Source organism: Cebus imitator, unplaced genomic scaffold, assembly GCF_001604975.1.
Source record: "Cebus imitator isolate Cc_AM_T3 unplaced genomic scaffold, Cebus_imitator-1.0 Scaffold17, whole genome shotgun sequence".
Classification (NCBI taxonomy): Eukaryota; Metazoa; Chordata; class Mammalia; order Primates; family Cebidae; genus Cebus; species Cebus imitator.
The window spans coordinates 1,673,071-1,691,012 of record NW_016107332.1 but is presented as its reverse complement, the minus strand read 5'-3'; the positions used below and the strand labels follow the sequence as shown (position 1 = coordinate 1,691,012).

General features: G+C 43.1%; 1 protein-coding gene across 1 annotated transcript in view; it reads right to left on the bottom strand.

Moving 5' to 3' along the window:
• Window positions 1-575: 575 nt before the first annotated feature.
• Window positions 576-17,942, bottom strand: part of HADH (hydroxyacyl-CoA dehydrogenase) — a 45,761-nt gene continuing 28,394 nt past the window's right edge. Inside the window, exons 4-8 of the mRNA XM_017509079.2 lie at window positions 16,195-16,321; window positions 12,256-12,345; window positions 7,928-8,000; window positions 2,416-2,532; window positions 576-1,517 (exon numbers count right to left, since the gene is read on the bottom strand). Coding sequence (XP_017364568.1) covers window positions 1,399-1,517; window positions 2,416-2,532; window positions 7,928-8,000; window positions 12,256-12,345; window positions 16,195-16,321 — 526 coding nt within the window. The 3' untranslated portion in view covers window positions 576-1,398. The remainder of the gene's footprint in view (window positions 1,518-2,415; window positions 2,533-7,927; window positions 8,001-12,255; window positions 12,346-16,194; window positions 16,322-17,942) is intronic.

The following is a 17,942-nucleotide window of genomic DNA, read 5'->3' as shown; positions in this document are numbered from 1 at the left end:
TTTATCTTTCCACTAGGCTATAGATTCAAGTTTTTAAAATTAGTAAGTTCCCTTTTATCAGTTATAAAATGAAGAAAATAAAATCTCTCAACTATTAGAACTATGATCAAGGACACCAAACTAGGACGCCCATTTTAGGGAGAGTCCTAACAGAAAGTTTGGGTCTAAGATTTTCAAATGGGCTATTTTGTATTTCATTTTTATCAAAACCTAGTTCTAGGAGAGGCTCTGCTACAAAATATCTAAGCTTTTGGGCATATCACTTAAGCTTTCTGCTAATGAGGCTACTGGACCTCAGGATTTCTGATCTCTTTCCAACTCCAAAATTCTATCTTGGAGGACACTTTCTCAAGCCAATGATTAAAAGAAGCTTACATTACACAGTTTCACTTTGTTGGCAAAGAAGAAACAGATGTTCCTTAAAAACTGTTCTCTGTACCCTTACTACTGCTTTCCTGGTAAGAAATCTGGCAGCGACAGCCACAGGCAGGTTTCACACAAATGCCTTCACCTGCCATTCCCTCCCCCTCGCTCCCACTTTAAAAATTAACAGCAGGCCAAAGAAGATGGGAAAGAGTTTCTGCCTAAATTATCAACTTTTTACTTTTATAATCATTTGAGTGTATTACAACTTTATATTATACAATTTTTTTTAATTCAAATTTTCACAGACTAAAACATCGTATTTTAGTGGAGTCAATTTTTATAGGTAATTTGCAAAGGTGATTTCTCATGGAAAAAAGACACAGACAGACAGTAATCATTAAGATGTATGGAACTGAATGACCATGAAAACCGACCTCCTCCTGCAAACCATGCACACAGAGACACGCCGACCCATCCAGCAGCAGCATCTTGACGATGAGCTGAACGAAGACACAACATCTTATGTTGTGTCCAGAATGCAGGGCAAGGCTCAAAGCTGCAGGTAGTAAAATGTTCTTATAAAGGCAAGATCTAGGTGCTGCTCGCTGCAGTGCTTCAGACACACCAGGTGCGTGCCAGTGGCTTGTGACTCTCCCACGCAGCAACAGTGAACACAGTGTACTCGCACTGTCACAGGAAGTACTTCCCCTTGATGAGAGAACCAATCCAAGCAATTATTCACAAAAATGACAAGGCTCAAAAAAAATGTTTGCTCCAAGGCACCAAGGGTGTAAAGCTGTTTAGAAAATACACAGAAATGAACAGACTAAAAAAAGAAATTAGTTCTTAATGGAGAATCTATTACTGCTGTAATTGGTGTAATAATCACTTCAGACAGATTACAATCAAAATGCACATTGATTAGACTGTGCTGTGTGAGGGAACGTCTGACCAGAGCATTCCCGCAGGCACTCGGGGCGCTGGCTGGTGAGCACTCTCAGGGCTTCTTCTCAGAGCCAGAGAAGTTGCGCATCATTTGTATTTGTAAAATCCTTCTCCAGTCTTCTTTCCCAACTTGTTCTCTGTTACCAGCTTATTCAAGGATGGGCTGGGCTGAAACAATGAGTTCTTCGCATCTATTTCATGCCACCCTATTGAGAGGAGGGGAAAGAACTCAGGATGAAGTGCTGGGTTTATTTTACACTTTGGCATTCCCAAGGGCGAGTCTGGAGGCCTGCCTCTGATGTGCAAAAGCCCGTCAGGCAGGCTGTGCTGGTGTGGCCACATCAGCCCCAAAGGTGCTGCACTGCCACCCACCTGTGCTACCTGAAGCCTGGCCCTACTCCAGGCCCTCCTGTTTATCCAGTGTCTTTCCGGAAGTCACTAAGGCCAAAGGCCCAGGTACACTACCAGAAGCCATTCATTTGCTGGTTGGATTCACCAGTGGCACAGTTAAATTTCAGAATGCATGTTAAAAAATATGATTTCCTGCTATTGGTATTTTGCATCCACATAAAATTCAAAATTTCATTCTTCAACTAGCGTTCTGTTAAACTTGGGAATAGACAGCTACATTCAACTTCGGTAGTCCAGTTTCATTATATTTACTGTCTTCAGAGCTGTTACATTACAATGGATATATTTTTTTAAATGGATGTGTATCTTGCTTGCAACGGAAGTTACACAAATCAATGTATGTGATAAAATAACACAGTGTACCAATGTCAATTTCCTGGGATTTAATATTGTACTATGGCTATATAACCATGGGGAAACTGGGTGAAGGGCACACAGACCTGTCTGTGCTATATTTGTAACTTTTTGTGACTCCATAAAGTTGTTGTTATTTTTTAAAGGTTACCCTGTTAAGAGACACTAGACAGTTACATTCTTCCTTCTCCTGCCATCTGTTCATGAATCCTCAGCCTGGTGAGGCAGGATTTTGGAAGGTCTTTGCTAAGACCCCTGCTAACTTCTGTTTTAAAAAGGCATTATAACTTAAAAATGACCTCAACTCAATTGAAGACAACAAAGAATTCCAATTCCTACCATCTATGATGAACTTCGCAGTATCCAGCCCGACATAATCTAGAAGCTCAAATGGGCCCATGGGGTAACCGGCTCCTAACTTCATAGCAGTGTCAATGTCTTCTTTGGATGCATCACCTAAAGAGAAAAGGGCAGCACTGGGTCACCACCACCTTTCCTTGAATTCTCCCTATCACAGGGTTAGCCCCGGAATTACTAGAATGTTATATGCTGCACATTCAAAAAATGTCTAGAGTGAGAATTTCTGGCTTGGGTAAAATTTTGTCTCTAAAGTACATGCCAAATAGGTTTTAAGTTTTTTGTTTGTTTGTTTTTGCTTTTTGAGACACAGTCTTGCTCTGTCACCCAGGCTGAAGTGCAATGGCACAATCTCCGCTCACTGCAATATCTACCTCCTGGGTGCAAGTGATTCTCCTGCCTCAGCCTCCCGAGTGGCTGGGACTACAGGTGTGTGCCACCACACCCGGCTAATATTTTTATTTTTAGTAGAGACAGGGTTTCATCATGTTGGCCAGGCTGATCTCGAACTCCTGACCTCAAGTGATCCTCCTGCCTCAGCTTCCCAAAGTGCTGAGACTACAGGTGGGAGCCACAATGGCCAGCCTAAGATTTTCAAACCTACTGCATCACTGAGGTGAATTCTGGAGTACTGATACCCTGTTCATGGAGACAGAAGCCTCCAGGCCTGGAAACTTCAGGTATTTTCAAATAAATTGGGGTTTTCCAACTCTGGAATCATTTATTAAAATATCACTTAATGCTAAGAGCATACTTCTGATTTATAAATAAATTATCTTAAAAAAGAAAACGAAGCTTTCTGCTTTTATATGTATAGTTACTGTATGTATATTTTTTTCCCAGCTTTTTGGGTTTTACAAGTAAGGAGAATTCCCCTGGCACATTCACACAATCCTATTAGTCAAGATATCTTTTAAAGAAAAGCCCAAACTCAAGTCAGAATTACCATACATGTTTGGAAGTCTGTTAAGTAGACTAAGACAAGGATCAATGTGCTTTTCCCTTGGAAATGTATTCGTACTACATCCTTTGGCCCCAAGAGGCCTTGCAGAGACCAACCTATTCCCTTAAAGTAGAACAGTCTGCAACAAGTGGCTATGTAGAATTTTGCTCCAAAGCACAAAGAAGCCAATCAGACCAAAGCTAAAGAAAAAGGGGAAAAATGTGAAGACACTCAGAGAGAAACTACCTAAACACTGATAAAGACAGTATTTTTTAAAAGCATATAAAGTACTAAAGTTATGCCAAAGGATTTCAAGGCATTTTAAGGTGACTACCACTCAAATATTTATTATGGTTGATGTTACTAATAACTACACTAATTAGGATTAGGGACTCCTGAGAAATCATTAGTTGAGTTTTAGGCCATAAGAAAGCAAAGAAACAAAAATAATCATATAGGCAGCCTCATTCATTCATTCATTCATTCATTCATTCAACGTCTATTTATTATGTAACAGGCACTAGAGATGTAGAATGAGATAAAGAGAAACAAGACAAGCCTTCAGGGTACTCATGATATAATGGGAGAACTCAGATGTGTAAGCCAAAAGCTTCAACATAACAAGACGTGAAGAGTCACAATTCACACAGCTCTGTGTGGGCAAAGATGGAGAGATTTACTCACATTGCCAGGGCTTCACCAAAACCACCCCAATGCCTGGGTCCTAAAAGGTGAAGAGAATCCTGAGATGAGCAGACCAGGAAGGGCATTTTAGGTAGAGAGAACAGCACATGCAGAGGCAGGAATGGGAAGGAACACAGCATCTTTGGGGTATGGCTATGAAGCTTAAAGATGGATTCAGTCAGAGGATTTCATTAGGAAGGCCCCGTGGCTTCTGTATTAGTAGAGCCCTGGAATGCTGGAAGTACCGGCCTTGTATGCTCCTCAGGGCTTGAGATATACTCCTTGTGCCTAGGACACCACCCTCAGACAGCTCTGGGGCTCAGTCGCTCACTTCCTCCAGGCCTCTGCTCAGTTGTCACTTTTCAGAGAGTCTCTTCTCCTCCCTCATATAAAAAAAGCAACTCCCGGCACTAAAAAAAAAAAAAGGCCAGGAAAAGACTCTTGTCATCTTTTGACTTTACTATCCTCTTTTCCACAATTACTCATCACAACCTAACATGCTCATGTGCTGGTTCATTTATTATGGGCAGTCTCTCTGGGACAGAAATCTGACAGCATAATGGTTACAACTCAGCTAAAGCCATTTAATGAAATCTATATTCAAGGACAGGACAGTGAACCCTAGAAGCAAGGCTATAATTCCAGATCCAGAGACTCACTTGAGGACTGTTTTATTTGAAGAAATAATATGAAGATACAGCACATGATAGAAAAATATCTAAATAACTCTACAAAGTCAGCATAACTCTAAAAATCCTGTTCTCAATAATGCAGAATAAAAGAGGAAAACTTACAGAATGAGAGAAATAAAATATAGAGATTGGTGTACCAAGTGAGAGCTAGCTGTGGAATTCCTAAACTTCTTCAGAATCAAGTACCTCTTTGACAATCAAACACCCTCTCCATAAAAAATGCACATAGACCCCAAATTCTTTATCAACTTTAGGAGGCTCATGGGACACCTTCTCCCACTCCCTCTGGTTAAGAGCCCATAGCTCTAGACAAGACAGCAAAGGAAAGCTTCCTCAGTGAACTCCAGATGGCACAGCCGAGGGCCTGGGACTTGCCCAACATCTCTTTTTTGGCTGGCTCAGCAGCACCACCTGCCAACCATTCTTAGCATGAACGACAGAGGCGCCCAGCAACAACTCAGAAACGGCATTTTTACTCATCAGCAGCTGCCTGTGTGCCTGTCCTACCCAGGCACCTTGGGGCATATGAAGATGAGAAAGACCCAGAGTGCTCCAGAAAGGAGAGTACAGTAAGGAAAAGAAAACACCTGCCATGTCACAGGGAAGACAGTGACAAGTGACCCAAGGGAGAATCAAAGCAGGAACAGTTGTGATGACAGAGATGACATCTAGCTGGGAGCTCTGCAGACACTCAGGTGGGCCGTGTGGGAATGGCAGGAGTAGAGTCTGCGGTGGTGACAGCAGTGGCAGAGGGCAGTCAGAAGGAAGGCTCTCTGGCAGAGCCTGTATATGGCAGGTCACCAGAGAAACACTGACCCTGGCTTCAGCAGGGGCAACAATGTGAGCAGGATGTCACGTGGTGACTGAGGAGCAGGCTTATGGTTCTCCCAAGAGCTGACCATGCAGCCCCACCACCCTGCCCACACTGGCCATTAGGAATGGGTGCCTGGCAAGGGCAGTGGTTTACTGTCAGGCACAGCCTATCCAGCCTCTGTCCCTCTGACCCACAGGAGTGACAGTGACTGGGGCATACATCAGGCCTCAGTCATAGTATGAAGGAACAAGAGCAACAGGAAGAGTGAGGACAGAGCTGGGACACTGGGAAAGAAGGCCCAACATGGAAGCAAGGATGAGTGGTCAGACAGCAGAGCAAGAGGGTGTGAGCCTCCATGAGATCCCATGGGGACGGGCGAGAAGTGTTGGTGGCGGGGGCCGGTCATCCATGAGGCCTGACCAATGACAGCCCACACATCCTTCCAGCGAGCCTGCACCACTCCAGGCAGCAGTGGCCAAACCACGTGTGTGGAGCCCCAGGTATATCAACAGTGTGTTACAGAAACATTCTCCCTGCATGAGTTCAGAAACAGTCACAGAGCATCTGATGAGGCTGTGCAGGGGTGTGTGGGCAGATGCAGTAGGCGTCTCAACTTTCTGGACAACAGGATACCTTCTCAGTAAGCGCGGTAGTGGAGACCAGTCTGGAAAAGACATGAGTAGCGTGAATTCCTCTGCTGCCTGAGGAACTTCATGAAGGCAGCCTGACTAGGATGGGGAGAAGCTGGGATGAAGAGGTGGAACAGGCATGACAGGAAGGAATCAAAAGTGATGAACAGATGTGGCAGACAAGAGAGGGGCCTCCAGATGCTTGAAGCTTCAAGGTGGAACTGCGGGAAAGAGATGGCGTGGTGGGCGTGCTCTGAGCACTTCTCTGTGCTGGCTGAGGAGAAGCAGGGGGTCAGCGCGGAGACATGGTGAGAGGTCTGGGGTGTGACCATACTGTGCAGTGTGGAAGCAGCACCCACCCCGGGCAGGATACCCAGCTCCTTCAGAAGCAGATTGTGAGAAGGAGGTGGAAAAAGAAGCAGAGGGACCAGCAATGGCAGGCTGTCAAAGCCCATGCCTAGAGCAAACTAAGAGCATGTCCAGAGGCCAGGTCCTGCCCTTCCAGCTTCACCACACAGGTGGCTGGGGATGGTGAGGGCCAAAGGGCATCCACCTGTACAGAAAGGGACCTAAGACAAGAAGAGGGCTTTCAACTTACCATCTGATACTTGGTGCAGTGGAGAATGTATCAGACGGACAGCGAGGAAAACACCATTAAGAGGTGGATCTCTCACATGCTACATTCTAAAACATTACATTTTATTAAAAAAAAAAAAGCCACATATACAACTGCCTTTCAAGGTAGGGCAAAATGCTCTGTGCCTTCTTTGAGGTGTAATTAGGCATATTTGTTGATAGATAAACAGAGAAGTGTTGGTTTGATCTTGGAGCAAAAGTGAGGCAATTGCTCCCATAAACCATAGACAAAAGTTTTAATATTTAAAGCAGATTTTGAGGAAGCAAATGTGCTTTCATCTCTCTGGAAGAGCTGGTGTAAATGTTTTGTTTCAAAAATGACACTCTCGGGAGTGAGCATTTATGAATGAAGTTATTGAAAACAATTACACTTGCTTTTTTTTTTTTACACTTGCTTTTTATCCAGTCCTATTAAGGGTTGTTTGCCTTTGAAGCATGATAGCTACCTTTCCAGAAACCAGGGAGGGAAAGCAGGCAGGAGGATGCCAATCAATTTAGAAAACTGGACCCTGTCCCAAGCCCATTATTTCTACAGCAGAGAAAAGCATTCTTCGTCAATCAAGTATTGAGGAAAAAGGTTTAGACCATTCTTAAGGTTTCAAAAAGTACATCATGGCATCATTCAGTAAGGACAGACACAAGACTGCTAAAAACTGTCCTTAACACATATCGGCCTTGTCACATATTTCTCATCACCTGTCAGTCACAAGTTTTAGAACATGAAGGAATTTCCAAGATCCCCTAGCCTAGTGATTTTTACATATGATTATTTTTAAAAGCAGTAAATCTTTTAATCAAAAACAGAGATCCAGGATATAAATCTGGGCCGGCCGTGCAATTGCTTTGGCTGGGACTGTAGGGTGGGTGGTGGGAGTTCTAGAATCCCTTCTCAGAGGCCTCACAGGGAAGCCAGGAGGCTTTGGGAAAACTGTGAAAAAGGTACCAGGGCCCCAGGTGCAGCTGAGTTCACACAGCTAGAAAACAGACACCGCTTCTTCCACTCTGCACAGCCTGACCCCTCCCAGAGACACAGAATTCCAGACAGTGGTGCCAGAAGCTGTGGCCTGCTGCTCCTGGCCTGGGTCAGGAAGGATACCTCGTTCATACAGCCTGATTGCTTCCATGAGGTATGGAATCAGGAGGCGGTTCACAATAAACCCAGGAGTGTCCTGTTTTGGGAGAGAGAAAAACAGAAAACTAGTACACTTTCATGAAATGGTGTCTTTTGTAAAGTCACCAAATCGCCCCTTCTTACCCTGGATCACATTTGCCCCCATTTATCAAGCTGTACATTTTCAAAATTTGCAGCGCAGCCTTATTTCTATCTCATATGATGATTTATCCAACAATCATAGTACTTAAAAAAAATTCAAACCTAGATGCCCCACTGCACAGATCCTGACATAAAGGCAGATCAAGGCACAGGGGTCACCTGGAAGAGCATGGCTCTGGGACAGGCAGATTTGGGCTCAATCTTGAATATTCTCTTCATCCTTCTGCTGCTTTAAACTTCAGTTTCATCCTCTGTGAATTGGGGGTGACAGTTTCTGTCTCAAAGTTGTGAAGACAAATCAGTAAACACATAAAATCCTGTACACACAGCGCTACACTCAAATGGTAGCCCCTTTATTCCTCCTCTTTCCTCCCACTTCCCTTACAAGAATCTACAAACGTCACACTCCATCTTGAACAGTCCTCAAAGGAGCACTGCTTTCCAGGCTCCTTGGAGGCACTGCTAGGCTACTCAGCATCTTCTCAGGTTCTAGCGCACAGTGCAGTAGAGCTGCGTTGGGAGCAGGTGCTGGGACAAAGGAGCAGAGCCCCTGGCAGAAAGCTGGCCTTACATGCCACATCCCCCAAGACCTCTGCATCCTGGGGTGACCCCTGTGCCACAAACCCCTTTCATACGTTTCCCTTCTCAGTAACTAATATTAACCATCTTTCCGGAGGACAGGTGTGAGATTTGGATTTTATCTAGTGATCTCTTTTGGGGACTTTTAGAGAAAAATAGATGTGTGATTTTTTGTTGAAGCTTATTTCCAAAGGCAAATGGTGCCTCCTCTTTTGTCAAAAGGCTGTCATGCTCCTGAGGGCAGAAATCCTCACCCTGGCCCGAGCTGTGCATTCCGTTTCTAGCACACACCAGGCACTCCCTTAATGTCTGAATTACAGATGACCACACACTCCTCACAGAGCTAACCTGACTGCATGCGGGGAAACTGGAAAGTAACGCAAAGGATGTGAACCTCCTTTAACCTTGGGCAAGCTGAAACCAAGCTTCAACCCCATCTATCACCACATAAGCACAAAGATGCACAAACAAGTTTAATCAGCTTAATCAAGATTATGGAACAATACTGATTGTATAACTGAGGCAAAAATACTCTTTTCAACTTCAAAAGGTTCGCTATAGAAACTCAAGATAGGGCACCTATGAACATGAGACACACCGCAGATAAGGTCACAGTCAGAAAGCAGCCTGAGAAAAACATTTGCTCCAATTAGAATAGTTAATATCTTCTACAGAAAGAGCTCATAGAGCTCAATAAGAAAAAAGTGCCAAGACTCAATAAATATTCAAACTTCCTGGCCAGGCACAGTGGCTCACACCTGTAATCCCAGCACTTTGGGAGGCTGAGGTGGGAGGATCACGAGGTCAGGAGTTCAAGACCAACCTAGCCAACATAGTGAAACCCCATCTCTACTAAAAATACAAAAATTAGCTGTGTGTGGTGGCATGTGCCTGTAGTCCCAGCTACTTGGGTGGCTGAGGCAAAAGAATAGCTTGAATCCAGGAGGTGGAGGTTGCAGTGAGCCAAGACTATGCCACTGCACTCCAGCATGGGAGAAAAAGCGTGACTCTGTCTCAAAAAAAAAAAAAAAAAAAAAAATTAAACTCACTAGTAATCAAAGAAATGTGCATTTTTGTTAATAAGATTATCAAAGGTTTTTTCCCTCATTGTAATAATATTTGATGCTACTGAGTATGCAGAGAGACAGATACTCTTAGGACATTGGAGAAATCTGAAGAGACATAGTCTTTTTTTTTTTTTTTTTGACTTATTCTTGCTCTGTTGCCCAGGCTGGAGTGCAGTGGCGTGATCTGAGCTCACTGCGGCTTCCACTTCCTGGGCTCAAGTGACCCTCCCACCTCAGCCTCCCAAGTAGCTGGGACCACATGCCCAGCTATTTTTTTTTTGTGTGTGTGTTTTTTTGTAGAGAGGGGTTTTGCCATGTTGTCTAGGCTGGTCTCGAACTCCTGGGCTTAACTGATCCACCTGGCTAGGCCTACCAAAGTGCTGGGATTATGGGTGTGAGGCACTGTGCCTGGCAGGAAACATAATCTTTAAATAGTGCAATTTTATTTTATATAACCAAATCCATTATATTTTTTCAGATTATTTATTAAACACATTATATTTACTTACTGTGTGCCAGGTACTGTTTTAAATACTTTAAAAATATTAATTTATTCATTCCTCATAATAACCCTGTGAGACAGGTACTATAATTATCCTATGTGAGGCATGACGATACTGAGGCACAGCGAGGTTAAGTAGCTTGCCTAACGTTACACAGCTAATAAGTGCTGGTGCCAGGATTTGAACTCAGCTAGGTTAGTTCATACCCTTAACCTTTATACCACAATCTCCTCGTGAAGTCTCAACTAAGAAGGCACATTCCAGGCACATGAATGTCTCTCTTCTATGACACGTATTGGCAAAGTACAATACTGCAGGCCAAATCCAGCCTGCAGCCTGTTTTTGTAAGTCAAGTTTTACTGGAGCACAGTGCATACTGCACTCACGCTGCATATGCTGTCTATGGCTCTTTTCATGCTACAACAATAGAACTGAGTACTTGCAACAGAGACTATATGGTCGAAAATATTCACTATCCAGTCTTTTACAGAAGTTTGCTGACCCTTGTCCTATGTGGTTGTCATATATTGTCTGAATGCCTCATCAAGAGCTTCTATAAATGACCCAGAAAAGCCCTCTGAAAGCCCTTAAGATACCACACAGAGAAAGAGTTTTGGAATGACCTAACAAGAACAATTTTATGAGAACAAAGAGTTCCCATCTCTGCAGCTGCCATGGCCACTCTGATGGAAGACGAATCATCAATTTGTGAACTAATGATCATGCTGCTGAAGATAATCATTAGCTTTTCCCTTACCTCTATTTCCACATCTTTATGTCTCGCACTGATGTTCTTTTCAATACTATTACTACTTTCTCCCACTAACAAAGCATAATTGGGTAAGAAAGTACAATCATAACATCCACTTCTTAATATATGATTTAAAAAATCTAAATGACTTAAAACCACAGAACTAAACCAACAAAAAATGGGTGTTAAAACGTGACACTCCCTAGCAACACTCTACCCACAGATGGGGAGGAGCAGGACACACAAGTCTGCTCTCTTTGGCTGCTGGAGTCCACCTCAACAGATGGCTTCTTCAGATGATTCATGAACAATATGATTTTTCATGGTAGTATAGTACTGTGAGTTCAAACTTGAGAATATTTTAGAAAGCAAAAGTATGCTACAAGAACTATAATGATATAAAGGATTGTGGTAAAAAAGGAAAGTAAATGACTTATATGTAAATCTTTGTAATGGTGTAGCATCTTGTGACACAACTATCCCTTCAGAAAAACTGCAAAGTCATGGGTAAGTACAGTCCCCAAATACTGGGGGAACTAAAGAGGAACAAAAGCAAATAGAGAAACTGAAGGTAATAAAAATAATTACCTTCAGGTAGGTTATCATTTCAGCAACTGCGATTATTTTACATATAATAAACAATAGCTTAAGAAAGGGGAAAAAAAGCTGGAGGTCAAGCAGGCTTCCCACTAAACCATGCTTCTTCTTGAAAAACAAAACAACAAACAAAAATATAATGCAACTTTGGGTGAAAAACAGCTTCCTTATTGCACTTTGGGCAGGTTGGTCTCTTACTGTCTTATCATTTATTTATCTGTAGTATTTTTTCCAAAAGGAAAGCCCTCATTTTCTGTTAGGGATGTATGTGTTTACCAGGCTGAACCTGAAACACAGGGTTCTGACTCCCATTGGCCAAATGGAAGTTAACGCTGATTGGGCAACCAAAACCATTTATGAAAATGTAGCCATTCATCAGGAGACAAAAGCCAGGACCCAGAGAGCAGACCCATGTCTTCTGCTTAGCTGGAGTCCTGAGCTCCATTCAGGTCTCAGACTATCCAACTGACGGCCTTAGGCATGGTTTAGGAGTCCAGTTTCCCTGTCTGCAAACTAGAACAGGAAGTGCAGCCTGCTCTTTGCAGCACATAGACAGGCTTGCAGTAACCAATGCTCCTTCTCTCACATCATTCTAGTAAGTCGGGTTCCAAGAAGAAAACAACTACCTTCTTCCCAAGCTACCCATACTCTTACCTTGCAAGAAACAGGATGCTTTCCTAGGGTTTTGGTAAAGTCTACCAAAGACTCAAATGTCTTCTGGCTGGTCATTGGTATTTTAATGACCTGAAAATGCAAAGCAGAGAATTATGACCAGAGAGTCAGCAAGTAACTTCAGTAGAATCAGTAGAATAGTTCAAGAAATGATTGATCAAAAGGCTCCATATAGGCAACAAAATAGTTTGAGTTTCAGCACAGAAGTAGGAATCTCAAGCCAGAAACAATGTGTTTCCCAAAATGACTACTTTAAAACAACAGGGGTCAGGCTCAGTGGTTCACGCCTGTAATCCCAGCACTCTGGGAGGCTGAAGCGGGCGGATCACAAGGTCAAGAAATTGAGACCATCCTGGCCAACATGATGTAACCCTGTCTCTACTAAAAATACAAAAGTTAGCTGGGTGTGGTGGTGCACGTCTGTAGTCGCAGCTACTCGGGAGGCTGAGGTAGGAGAATCGCTTGAACTCAGGAGGCGGAGGTTGCAGTGAGCCGAGATCACGCCACTGCATTCCAGCCTGGCAACAGATTGAGACTCCATCTCAAAAAAAAAAAAAAAAAGACAGAGTACTGTAGAATATACAAAATCAAGGCTTAAGATACAAGTGTGTGCATACATGTGTGTACAGGACAGTGTTACAGGTTTTGTTGTAGAGACAAGTCTGGGTTCAGTTGTACCACTTACTGTCTGTATGACCCTGAGCATGTTTCTTGAAACTGAAATCACTCTGTCTACCTCAAGAAGTTGAGGTAAGAATGAAATTAGATTAGGAGTAAGGCACTAGGCCTCAGCACAAACGCTCAGTAAATGCTGACTTGCGTTAATTATTTGAAGTCCGGAAGTATATGATGCTTGCCCTTAAAGTCCTCTGCATTGGACTTGACCTTCTATTATAGATAAGGAGGAGTCCCAGGAAAGCAGAATAATTTGCCCAAGTCACAGGTCTCCTGGATTCCTACCTGAGTATTCCTCCCAGGACCCCACCCCCTCTCATACAGATGTTCTAGAAGCCAGTGGCCCCTTGGCTTCAGAACAGACTCATCCTGCTGGGGAAGGCTTTCATTTATGGCAAGTGGGGCCTGCCACCTGCTCCAGCAGCCCTCCTGACCTCTGTGAGGTGCAGGCAAGGGCACAAAGGCTGCCCTATTGGCATCTGTAGGGGACGTTACCAAGCACAATGCCTGGCAGAGTCAGTCCTCAGTAAACATTTAAATAACTCATCTGTCAGGAATTAGATTTTGGTAAATGGAAAGAACCAGGTGAAGTTAAACGTGTGTGTGTGTGTGTAAAATGTAAAGAAAGGCCTGTAAAGAACTTCAACCAGAGTCAAAGCAATAAAGCTTGACTTCTACTTCAGACCCTTCATGTGGTCTTAGGCAGTGCCTCACCTCTGTTCTCTGAAATGGGGATCATGGGCATGCCTTCCCTGTGCAAGAGGACCCTCTGACTTGATGAACTAATGAGCTAGTGTCTGTGCAGGGATGAAAGGTGCTATATAAACAAAGAAGAGTTCCCACTCCTGTGAGAACTGGACTGTGGTGTCATGTCACGACACTAAGAGAAGTGAATGGATGGAAACAGAAAAAGGCATAGTGAAGATGGAGATGATGAGCAGGATGAGAAGGACCAGAAGCCACCCTGAGGGTACCACAAATTAAACAATCCCAGAGCTGTTTGAAAGGAGGTCTAAAAAGTCTCCATCAAAACCACAGACTGAACTGGGACAAACACTGATGACTATGGTGTTTTCAAAATAAGTTTTTGGTTTAAAAGGGTTAACAACAGTGAAGGTTTGTTGCTTTTTTTTAAGCAGGAAAGATGCATGTTTATTCATTTACTCATTCATTCATTCAACAAACTGCAATTTGTATAGATATGCTGCTCATAGTTCCAATAGAGTCTGAAAAAATATATATATATACACACACACACACACACACATATATATATATACACACATTTAAATGAGCCCAGTCCTAAGTAAAGGAGCCACTTAGCTTATTATACAAGTCATTTTGTCAGCAACACTAGCAAGAGCTAAAGTTTAACAATAAAAACTGAACAGAGAAGAGCACTTTTACAAAATGCTTTTTAGAAAAATGGTAACATTTGCTAAATATCAGGTGTTAACAACCAACACACTACATTTCCAAAGACATAAGCATACATTACCAGATAAATGCAGTTGAAAACATTATTAAAATAAATCTACAGAATGTATCTATCTCCAAAACACTTATAAGTACAATATAATAACTAAAGAAATCAATTAGACCAAGTACTGAAATGCTTGACATGCATGCCACTTCTTTGCTTCTATCTGCAGGAGGATAAATGCTGTTTCTTCTGTTCCCCAAACCCCTTCCCTTCATTCTTCAACTTCTTCAAAAACAGCCTTAGGGCATAGGAGAAAGTAGGAAGAAGCTGAGAAGCAATGTTAGCAAGACAGATAAAAGTCCTATTGCAAGATGGTCAAAGTTGTCACTTGAGAGAAAACTCTAAAAAAATGCAGTCATTGTTGTAACTTATTAAAAATGCTTATGCTAAGTAGTGGTGGGGGGAATGAGGAGGATAAAGGAAGGAAAAGGGAATTGAACAAGGCAATAACCATAATGAAAACAGACAATACACACTCCCAGAGAGGCCACCGCCAGTCTCTGGAGGTTTGCCTGGCTCCACATCACCCGCATGGCAGCATCAGCGTCCCCCACACTTTGCAGGGCAATAACTCCTCAACCTCAGAACAAATGCTACTTTAATAGGCGGCTGCTCCTCAGACCCTGTAATTAGGGCCCTGTAAAAGGCAAGTTGCCACATTTCAGGTGCAAATTGCCTACTGTGACTCCAACTCCAACAGACTGGAGTCGCCAAGCATTCCAAACAGGATATTGGGGAAACCCTCCCTGCCTCCCCCACACCTTCCAGGTTTGTGGTTAGGAGGCTCAAGGTTATCAGAAGCTGCTTTTATTTTGTCTTATTTCTTTTATTTTTACAGTACTTTTTTTTATATATATAATATCTTGCTCTGTCGTCCAGGCTGGAGTGTAGTGGTGCAATCACAGCTCACTACAGCCTCAACCTCCCAGGCTCAATCAATCCTCCCACTTCAGCCTTCCAAGTACCTGAAACTACGTGCATGCACCAAAACACCTGGCTAATTTTTTATTTTTTTTGTAGAGATGGGGTCTTGTTGCCCAGGCTGGTCTCAAACTCCTGGGTCTCAAGCAATCCACTCGCTTCCACCTCCAGAGTCTGGCTGTGGCCTCTTTGGGAGTGTGTATTATCCGTTTTCTTCATTATTGCTGTTTCCAACTCCCTTTTCCTTCCTTTATCCTCATTCCCCCAAAAACTCTGAGATTACAACCTCCCAAAGTTCTGGGATTACAGGTATGAGCTGCCATACCCAGTGGGAGCTGCTTTTAATAGCTCTGGCCACAACACACAGGAGAGGTACCTCATCTGGGGACAATGCTAAGGCATTGTTACATGGGGTCAGAATTCACCCCAGGACTGTGGACAAGGTAGTAGAGTAGACCTAATAAGAACTGCATTTACAGCACGGGCAAGCTGACCTTGATGAGATAACACAAACACGTGGAGCTGCCCTCTCTGTGGTCCCGTGGTTTCTAGTGCCGCCTTCCCATTCTGATGCCTCTCAGCACTGCCCATTAGCTCTGGCACAAATAAGTAAATGACATTCCACAAAGTTAACAGCCCTTCTGGACACCATTAAGCAAAACACAGGGCTGCAAACAAACAAAGTATAGGGGCCTTCCTAGATAGGAGGCTCAGAGACAACTTTCTACCCTTAGGTTAAAACCTGTCCTATGCAACTGGTGACAGGGCTGGTGTAACTCAGAAAAGCAGGACAGAGAGAGCTGGCAGAGCAGGCAGACACACACAAGCTGACACCCACTGACCTCCACAAGTTTCATCATGGGCACTGGGTTGAAGAAATGGAGGCCAGCAAATCGGTCTTGTCTGGTAGTGGCATTGGCTATGCTTGTAATCTGCAAGGAGGAAGTGTTGCTGGCAAAGATTGTATGTCTGTGGAGAGAAAATATTGTGGCACATCAGAGTGAATCTCATCTTTCGAAACAGCACGACTTTTGGGTGCAATGAGCAAGGTGACTGTTTACTGCCAGATCTGTTGTCCGGACCCACTGCAGAAATCAGGGAAAAGGTACATCTTTATACAACAGGCTGAAATCAAGTGACTTCAGCTTTATTTAAATTCTGAAATTTGAAAGTCAATAAAATTGGAATTTCCTGTTCCGAAGGGTATTTACCCTTCACCAATACTTCCTTGATTTTCAGGAACAAAATTTCCTTTATTTACTTGCATTAGTTAACCTCCATGGTATGTGAGATAACAGGAGGTTGCTAATTGATCAACCTACTTTAACCAATCCCAGTCACAAAATGAAACTCTCAGTGATCAAAGAATAATGAAAGAAAGACACTTAAAAGCAACAACAACAACAACAAAATTCTAAATAAACACATAAATCCTCGATCAGAAGCATCTGATAATAAACATGAATTAAGATATTTTCCCTCAAGTGAAAAGCTGTATTTTTCCATTGGTTGAGAATTAAAATGAAAACAAGAAAACCAACATGGTTCAAAAAAATTTTAAGGTTACACAGGTAGATCTGGGGAAAACAGAATATATATACGTGCATGTGCAAAACATTAACCTATTAATTTTAAAAAAATCCATACTGACTTAACCAAATTTAGTTTTTTAAGGCCACAGTAAAGTGGGGGTGCCAAAGGCAAGAAAGGAAAAGCTTTAAACAGGCCACCTTCCAGGCTTTCCTGCAGCGCCACCTTGTGGATAGAAATACACAAACCAGCCTGCTACTGATTCCAAACATAAGGGCCTATCCTGTGACAGGGCAGGAAAGGCAAGGATCTCTTACCAACCAGACTTGGGAGTTCCTGCTTACCTAAAAGGCAATACTATAATCTGCTCAAATCAGGGACGGGTGGGAGGAGAGGAAAAGAGAAGGGAGAATAAGCTAGTTATTTGCAGAGGAGGGAAGAAAGCCTCGTATCAAGACAAGAGAGGTAGTCAGGGAGGGCAAAGGATCTAAGAGCCCGTATTTTATCTAAAAGAGAAAGTAAGGACTTCGCTCCAGCTGCCTGTGAACCTGGTCAAACTTTTCATTTGTGTGTCTTAGGCTGCTGCTAGAGAAGTCATGTTTCTCTCCAGGATGCAACTCTTTGATCAGGGCTTCCAATGGGAAATGCATCACTTGACTATATTTTCTTCTCCCATTACAAGATCGAACTGTAAAACTTGCCAGTAAAGTACCTTTCAATACAGCTGTTTAAAAAATGTAGCAAGCATTCAATAATGGTGGTGATCTAAAATGAAAACAAGCACTTTGGGAGGCTGAGGTGGGCGGATAACCTGAGGTCAGGAGTTCGAGACCAGCCTGACCAATATGGTGAAACCCCATCTTAAAAAAAAAACAAAAAACGCCGGGCGCGGTGGCTCAAGCCTGTAATCCCAGCACTGTGGGAGGCCGAGGCGGGTGGATCACGAGGTCAAGAGATCGAGACCATCCTGGTCAACATGGTGAAACCCCGTCTCTACTAAAAATACAAAAAATTAGCTGGGCATGGTGGTGCGTGCCTGTAATCCCAGCTACTCAGGAGG